Source organism: Galeopterus variegatus, unplaced genomic scaffold (assembly GCF_000696425.1).
Source record: "Galeopterus variegatus unplaced genomic scaffold, G_variegatus-3.0.2 Scaffold973, whole genome shotgun sequence".
NCBI lineage: Eukaryota > Metazoa > Chordata > Mammalia > Dermoptera > Cynocephalidae > Galeopterus > Galeopterus variegatus.
The window spans coordinates 178,205-185,641 of NW_007727084.1; the positions used below are offsets into that span (position 1 = coordinate 178,205).

General features: G+C 57.6%; 2 protein-coding genes across 6 annotated transcripts in view; one reads left to right on the plus strand and one right to left on the minus strand.

The window, feature by feature from the left end:
• The window catches only part of CAPN12 (calpain 12), an 11,010-nt gene extending 5,311 nt beyond the window's left edge, over positions 1 to 5,699 (plus strand). For 3 of the 5 annotated variants that reach the window (XM_008573941.1, XM_008573943.1, XM_008573946.1), the window contains 10 exons: positions 61 to 269; positions 501 to 543; positions 622 to 681; positions 1,149 to 1,206; positions 1,586 to 1,683; positions 1,788 to 1,850; positions 2,517 to 2,595; positions 4,648 to 4,764; positions 4,863 to 4,921; positions 5,008 to 5,699. In XM_008573941.1, coding sequence (XP_008572163.1) covers positions 61 to 269; positions 501 to 543; positions 622 to 681; positions 1,149 to 1,206; positions 1,586 to 1,683; positions 1,788 to 1,850; positions 2,517 to 2,595; positions 4,648 to 4,764; positions 4,863 to 4,921; positions 5,008 to 5,034 — 813 coding nt within the window. In that variant the 3' untranslated portion in view covers positions 5,035 to 5,699. The remainder of the gene's footprint in view (positions 1 to 60; positions 270 to 500; positions 544 to 621; positions 682 to 1,148; positions 1,207 to 1,585; positions 1,684 to 1,787; positions 1,851 to 2,516; positions 2,596 to 4,647; positions 4,765 to 4,862; positions 4,922 to 5,007) is intronic. The other 2 variants (XM_008573942.1, XM_008573945.1) reach the window with 1 other exon arrangement.
• ACTN4 (actinin, alpha 4) overlaps positions 5,382 to 7,437 on the minus strand; it is a 76,585-nt gene continuing 74,529 nt past the window's right edge. Inside the window, exons 22-23 of the mRNA XM_008573954.1 lie at positions 6,809 to 6,967; positions 5,382 to 6,665 (exon numbers count right to left, since the gene is read on the minus strand). Of these exons, the coding sequence (XP_008572176.1) occupies positions 6,507 to 6,665; positions 6,809 to 6,967 (318 nt within the window). The 3' untranslated portion in view covers positions 5,382 to 6,506. The remainder of the gene's footprint in view (positions 6,666 to 6,808; positions 6,968 to 7,437) is intronic.

Below are 7,437 nucleotides of genomic sequence, written 5' to 3' on the forward strand. Positions count from 1 at the left end.
GTGGGGCGGAGGCCGGGCGGGTGAGCCTGGGCGGTCGCGGTCATGCCGCCCTGCCCCCAGCTGCTGGGCCTCTGGGACTCCCCGCGCAGCCGCGCGCTCCTGCCCGGGCTGCTGCGCGCCGACCGCTCTCCCTTCTGCGCCCGCCGCGACGTGAGCCGCCGCTGCCGCCTGCGCCCCGGACACTACCTGGTGGTGCCGAGCGCCGCCCGCGCCAGCGACGAGGCCGACTTCACGCTGCGCATCTTTTCCGAGCGCCGCCACACGGCCGTGTGAGCCTGGGGCACCCAGATCCAACCCGGGGATCCCCAGGCCCTCAGAGACCCGCTTCCCGGGGCCAGCCTAGACCTCGCCCCCGGAATCTCCAGTCCCGTGTGGATAAGCCCAGGACCCCATGGTTCCCGCCTAGACCCCACCCGATTCCTCAGCTGAGATCCCCCCCCACGCCCCACAGCCCCAGCCGGGGGTGAACAGTCCCCCTTCCCATCTTCTAAAATGTGCAGGGAGATCGATGATGTGATCAGCGCAGACCTGCAGGCTCTCACGGTGAGGGGCTGCTCTTGGAGGGGCACGATGTGGTGGGGGCCAGGTCTTGGCCAGAGCTGAATTCCTCCCATGCTGCAGGGCCCTTACATGCCCCTGGAGCTGGGGTTGCAGCAGCTGTTTCAAGAGCTGGCTGGAGAGGTAGGGACCGGGACAGGCCTTCCTGGAGCCCTTCCCTCACTCCACTTTCTCTCTCCTCCTGTGCTTAAATCCCATGACCTTTTCTCAAAATGCTCATAGCTCTTCCCTGCCTCGGGGCCCTTGCTCAGTCCGGACCTTCTGCCTAGACTGCCTTCTCTCCCTGGACACCTCCTGCTGTGCTAAGGTCCCTTCTTCCTGATGTGCCCTTCCCTGGAAGCCCTCCCTGAACGTCCCCAGGCTGGTCAGCTGTCTGCTGTGGGCTCCTACAGCTCAGTGCTTCCCTCATGGCAGCCCTGACCACTCTGGGGACATGTCTGTCTTCCCCACTGGACTGTGAGCTCTGAGAGGGCAGCCTCTCCCAGCCACTGCTGTGTCCCCAGCACCGCCCAGTACAGGGCCTGGCCCAGAGCAGTTTGTTGAACGGCTGCTTAAGTAAATGGCTCACAAGTAGCTCTTTCCCTGACCAGGAAGAAGAACTCAATGCTCCTCAGCTCCAGACCTTATTAAGTGTTGCCCTGGAGCCTGGTGAGTTGGGGGAGAGGGTATTGGCCAGGGTTCGTTGCAACCAGAGCCAGACCCCACCCAGCCCTATGTGTGTGAATGCATGATGCTGCTGGAAGTCCGGCCACAGAAGCCTGGGTTCAGCCTGGCACCATCTCACTGCATCAGTCCAGTGGCAGGTCCCATAGCAGGCCCCGCAGCCAGGCCTCCACTAAGTGAGAGGCAGGGTGTATCGCTGCTGTGAGCACAGACTTGGAACGCCCTGCCTGGGTTCACATCCCATCTCTGCTAGTTACAGCAGTCACTGGCTTTCTGTGACTCGATGTCTATTAAATGGGGATAACAATAATGCCTACTTCGGGGGTTATGTCCACAAAGCACTTACAATGATGGTCACATGCAGGAAGTGCTGGGGTTTTCTTTCCTGTAGCCAGGGCCCATGCTCGGACTCCCGGAGAGATTGGGCTCAGGACCTGTGAACAGCTGCTGCAGTGTTTTGGGGTACATGGAGGGGGCAGTGCTTGGGTAGGGGGGTGGGGGTGGGAAAGTTGGGGTCTCCTCCCCTTCTAGGGACATTGACCTTAACCAGATGCCCCCACCTCCAGCATGGGCAAAGCCTGGCCCTGCATCACTTCCAGCAACTCTGGGGCTACCTCCTGAAGTGGCAGGTAAGGTGGGAGGCTGGGCAGGGCCCTCCCTGGAGGGAGAGGCACCTTTACTAACAAGGATATAGGCATCTTGTGGGTTTTCAGGGCCCCAGGGAGCAAGGGGGGACTGGACCACCCCATACCAACTTGAAGTAATATGGCTGGGGCATACCTGCCCCATCCACACCTCTGTGGTCCCTTTAGGGGCACTAAATAGCTCAGTGGTTGGGAGCACAGCCTCTGGTCCTGGGTTGGAATCCCACCTCCCGGCTCAGCCCCTTTCTGGCTGTGTGACCTCAGGCAAATCACCTCTTCTCTGGGTGGGGGGGGGGGCTTTGCTTATCTACAGATGGGCGGCTCCAGACCCCTGTGAGGAGGAAATGGTCAAAGGCCTCACCCTACTAATAATAGCGACAAGCTCCTATTTACTGAGCCCTATGCCCCTGTGGGTGGAATCCTAGCTTGTCCTCACAAGCCTGTGGGCTTGCTTATTCCCATTTTACAGACTGGGAAACAGGTCCAAAGTGGTGAAGCTGCTTGCCCAGGGCCCACAGCCAGGAAGAAAGGGAGCCATGATGGGAACTCAGGCTGTCTGGCCTTGGAGGCCCCCTTTTCAGCCCTCTTCAGGGTGCTCAGTTGCTGCTCAGGGGCCTGGGGGGTGGGACTGACCTACACCTCCCTGCCCAGGCCACATTTGACAAGTTTGATGAGGACGCCTCTGGAACCATGAACTCCTACGAGCTACGGCTGGCGCTGAATGCGGCAGGTGGGGACAGGGCCTGCTGCCCCTCCTAGTCCATTGACTCAGAGTCTGCTCACTCAGCTGCAGCCATGCACGCTGCAGCCATCCACAAGGCCCACCTTAGTTTGTTGCCAGTTCCTGGCAGGGACTGGTGACCCTGACAGAGGCCAAGTGGGAGGTGGGGGAGGAAGTCTGTGTGGGATCAGGAGGGTGTGAAAGGGGATGAGCCTGGGAGGTTGCTGGGGAAGGGCAGGGGACCCTCCAGGAAGGAGAAGATTGGGAGCTGGTGTCTGAAAGGCCCTGGCCTCCTGGATTTCAGTGAACTTGGATTGAAATCCTCACTCTACTAACATTCCTGGGGTGGCCCTGGGCACATGACTCCAACTGCTTGAGCCTCCATTTCCTTCTCTGGGAAAAGGTTAACACACACGGGGTGGCCGGGAGGAGCCTATGGAGTGACATAACTAAGCGCTTAGTGCTGGGAACACACAGCTTTCATTACCAAGTCACAGAGTGCCCCAAAGAAAGCCGCCCAGCAACTTCTGCTGAAAGGCTGAGTTCCTCCTGGAGAGGTAGAACAATCCCATTATTTGTGTGGAAGCCCGAAATCCTACCCAAGAAACTGGAGCCAGAGGCAAATGCTTTTCATGGGCTCTGAAGAAAGAGAAGTACAGGAGTGTGATCTCGTGTGGGGGGATTTGGAGGGAGGGCTGGATCACTCCTCCACCACTGCACGGAAGAGGGAGCCAGGGGGAGAGGGGAGGCTCAGGATTTGGGTGTGGCTGAGTGTGAGAGAGGGTGTCAAGTGTCCGGAATGCGTAAGAAAAAAGAGCCTAAGTTAGAGGGGGAGAGATGGGGTCTGAGAGAATCAAAGATTGGGAGCTGTGGTGCAGTGAGTTCCAGATAGACGGATGCGGACAGGAGAGAGAACAAGGACACAGAACGGTAGGGAGGATGGAAGTTTTGCGTTTATTCATTCAGTCTGAGTTCTGATACCTGCCAGATGGAGGAAAAATGACATTTTTTTTTTTGGTGGCCAACCAGCTTGGGGAATCTGAACCCTTGACCTTGGTGTTATAAGCACCATGTTCTAACCAAGTGAACTCATCAGCCAGCCCTGACAAAAGTCTCTTAAGGAGAATTTCATAAGTAGGAATTCCAACGGAGGCAGCTGGGATTCTTGGTTCTTCCAGTCCATCTAGCTGGGTCTTCCCACAGCCCTGGGCACAGCACCCCCCACCCCCATACCCAAGGGCAGATGCCAGCCAGGAGGCCGCAGGCCCCCCAACCTTCTCAAGACTGTTAAACGGCACCTAGAACTGGACATAATACGTAAGGGCACTTGACAAGTATTTATTAAATGAATGAAGCACGGACAGAACGGGGTGAAGATGCGCTTTAGGAGCAGCAGAAGCCCATGAAATTGTCTTCAGAGCTGTGTATCTGGACATGTGGAGGATGGACGAGGAGGAGAGCTATCAGGCAACCTTGAGTCTCAGAGGGGGTCAAGAACCAGTGTTTTTTTTTTTTTTTTTCTTTTTGTCTTTTTTTACTGACCGTATCTGGACATGTGGAGGATGGACGAGGAGGAGAGCTATCAGGCAACCTTGAGTCTCAGAGGGGGTCAAGAACCAGTGTTTTTTTTTTTTTTTTTCCTTTTTGTCTTTTTTTACTGACCGGTAACGGGATCACAACCCTTGGTGTTGCGCCCGCACCGCACTCAGCCAGTGAGTGGGAACCGGTCTCCACATGGGATCTGAACCCTCGGCGGGAGCGCCGCCACTGTTCTAGGTTCTCTACATGTATCGACCACTTGCTCTTCACACAACCCTATGGGGTCAGGGCTATCATATTCCTCATTTGATGGATGAGGAAACTGAGGCCTGGCAAAGTGAAGGGAATGGCCCATGAGTGCACAGCTGGATTGGGACAGCTGGGATTTGAACCCAGGTCATCTGCAGGAAGGAGTTGGGAACAGGGCTGTGTGTCATCTCTGGGGAGCTAGGGTGGGGGTGCAATGCTGCGGTGGGCTCTACAGGAACAGCCCAGGCAGGCTTAGAGGCACTCTCCCTCCAGGCTTCCACCTGAACAACCAGCTGACCCAGGCTCTCACTAGCCGCTACCGGGACAGCCGTCTGCGTGTGGACTTTGAGCGCTTTGTGTCCTGTGTGGCCCAGCTCACCTGCATCTTCCGTGAGTGCCAACCCTGGCACGGTGGGGCACAGGGAGGATGTCTCCCATTGCTGGGGGACTAGGGGTGGTGAGCACTCACCCTGCCCCTCTCTACACAGGCCACTGCAGCCAGCACCTGGATGGGGGTGAGGGGGTCATCTGCCTGACCCACAGACAGGTGAGCCTGGGCTGGAGGGATGGGGGCTCAGGAGCCATCCCAGGAGACCCCTGCCTCAAGTCTCCTATCTTCCTTCTCTCTCCCAGTGGATGGAGGTGGCCACCTTCTCCTAGGATCTCAGGATGGGAGCCCCTGTTGCTGGAGGCAGGACACCTGAACGCAACCACCCTCCCTGGGCCCTGCTCTGACTGGAGCTGGCCTGCCTGGGCCTGATTTCTGCCCCACCGCTCACTGGCTGGGTGACTTCTCTGTTCTTTGCTCTCACCTGGAAATGGGTATGGCAGCAGCCTCTCCTGTGCAGGCGACATCACCCGCTCACAAGAGCACTCTTTACTTTTACACACTTGTGGAATCATGGGTTCGTGTGCCCGCCCTGCTCTGGGAAGACATATTCTACCATTGCTCCCCTAAGAAGTGGAGGACAGAGAAAGGAGCGAGAAAAGAGAGGACACTGTAGGAATCCTTCTTAAAAATATTACATGTTTTATTATCCTGTCCCCTGAAGGGTGGTTTATCCAGAAACCGAGAAAAAAAAAATCAATCAGAATAAACTCAAAAAAAGTGTGGGGGGGGACCATCAACTACCAGGCAGCCAGGCCAGCAGCCCACCTCTACCTCAGCGGGGTCCCGAGACCCATGCCCGACACAAACAAAGGGAAAAATCAGTGAGGGGAGGGGAGGGCAGCAAATCAGCTGTATCTTCATCACGAGAGCCGGCAAAGATATGTTGCTAGGCGAATATATATTTATATAATAAATCCGTAAGTTAATAAAGTAATAGTAATTCTCTGAATTTTTAATTTTTTTTTAAGTTTTTTTTTGTGTGTGTGTGTATTTTTTGTTTTTTTTTTTTTTTGGTCCTTAGAAAATCTGAGACACATGAGTCCAGACAAAGCAAGGCGAGGGCAGCTGGGATGGGGGCGAGGGGTGGTGGGGTGAGGGGCCCAGTCTGCCCAACCCCACTCCTCTGCTGCATTAAGGGCGGTGCAGAGCCGAGGCCCCTCATCTCCTGGCAATCCCAAGCTGGGAGAAGGGAGCAGGTAGAATGGGGCTGGATGGGCTCCTGGTCCCATCGGGCAGCTGTGGCGCCCTCTGCTGGACCCTTTGCAGGGCCTGGGTGGTTCCCGGACAAGGCACATGGGGCTTTGGCCTGGATGTGGGAGGCCTTGAAGGGACCTCAGGGCAGAGGAAGGGACCTGGGTGTGGAGGGGCGTCCCCAGGGCACAAAGGGGACCTGTTTTATTGTGGGGCTCCACTGTCCCCTCCACATAGGTTAAAAAACACATCATATATATTTACCAGACCAGAGTGCTGACTCCCAGTCTCCCTTACCCCTACCTCGTGGGGGTAAGAACCTCCTGGCCAACCAACAGAGAGAGAGGAGAGAGCCTGCCCTAGCCCCTCCCTGTCCACCCCCACCCACCTCCCCACCAAAAGGACCGACAGAGAGTGCTTTGCATAGATACAGAGTCAGAGGAATCGGGACCGTGGAGTCCCGTGCTGCGGGGAGGGGCGGAAGGGCTCCACCAGCCCCACCTGGAGGCTGTGAGGAGGGCTGTTTGGTCAGGTGTCTCCGGTGAGGGCCTCACAGGTCACTCTCGCCGTACAGCGCCGTAGAGAAGGACTTGTAGTCGAGGGCACCGGGCACGGCATCAGGGCCCTGGTAGGGGGCCATGCGGGCAATGCAGTACTCAGCTTGGTCGGGGGGCAGCTCTCTCCTCAGCTCCTCAGCTGTGATGAAGTTCTGGGGGTGGCAGAGCGGAGCTCTGAGCCATCCCCCACTCACACATTAGCCTGCCCAGCCCCTCACACCCAGTGCTGGCCATGACTCCTGCTAAGGAGAACCTTCCCGCCGGCCCTCGGGTGCCTCAGAGGTGTCCCGCTCACCTTGTCCCCTGCCAGGACCTTGAAGGAGGCGATAACCTGGTCAGCTGTGTCTGTGTCAGTGGTCTCCCTTGACATGAAGTCGATAAAGGCTTGGAAGGTCACAAGGCCACTGTGGTTGGGATCAACCACGCTCATGATGCGGTTGAACTCAGCATCACCCTGTGAAGGAGGGGTGGGGGCAGGGGACAGACAGCATTTAGGGGTGGGGTAGGGGCAGCCAGGACGGCAGGAGCCTACCCGGCCCGCGCGCCCAGCCTGCGCTGTCAGCTCGCCTCCAATGCCTTGGCCCGGAGCAGAGTCTGCTCCAAGCTGGGGGCAGCCTCCCTCTGCACTCTCCCCTCCCATGGTGTCAGGAAGTGGGGAGTCGGGGTTTACAGCCCCTCTGCCCCAGGCTCACAAGGTAGCTCTGGAGGGTGGGGAAGAAAGAGAGAGAGAGAGAAAGAGAAAGAAAAAGGGGAGAAAGCTGCCCTCTCTCTCTGGAGACTTCTAGGGAAGGTGGGGGTGGGGAGGCTTGGGCAGTCGTCAGAGGGACCCTGGTCCGGCATGTGCAGCAGAGGCGGCGGCAGGCAAGGCAAGGCTGCACTGCTCTGGCGGAGGAGGGTCCCCGAGGACGTGGAAGCTCTGGAGGA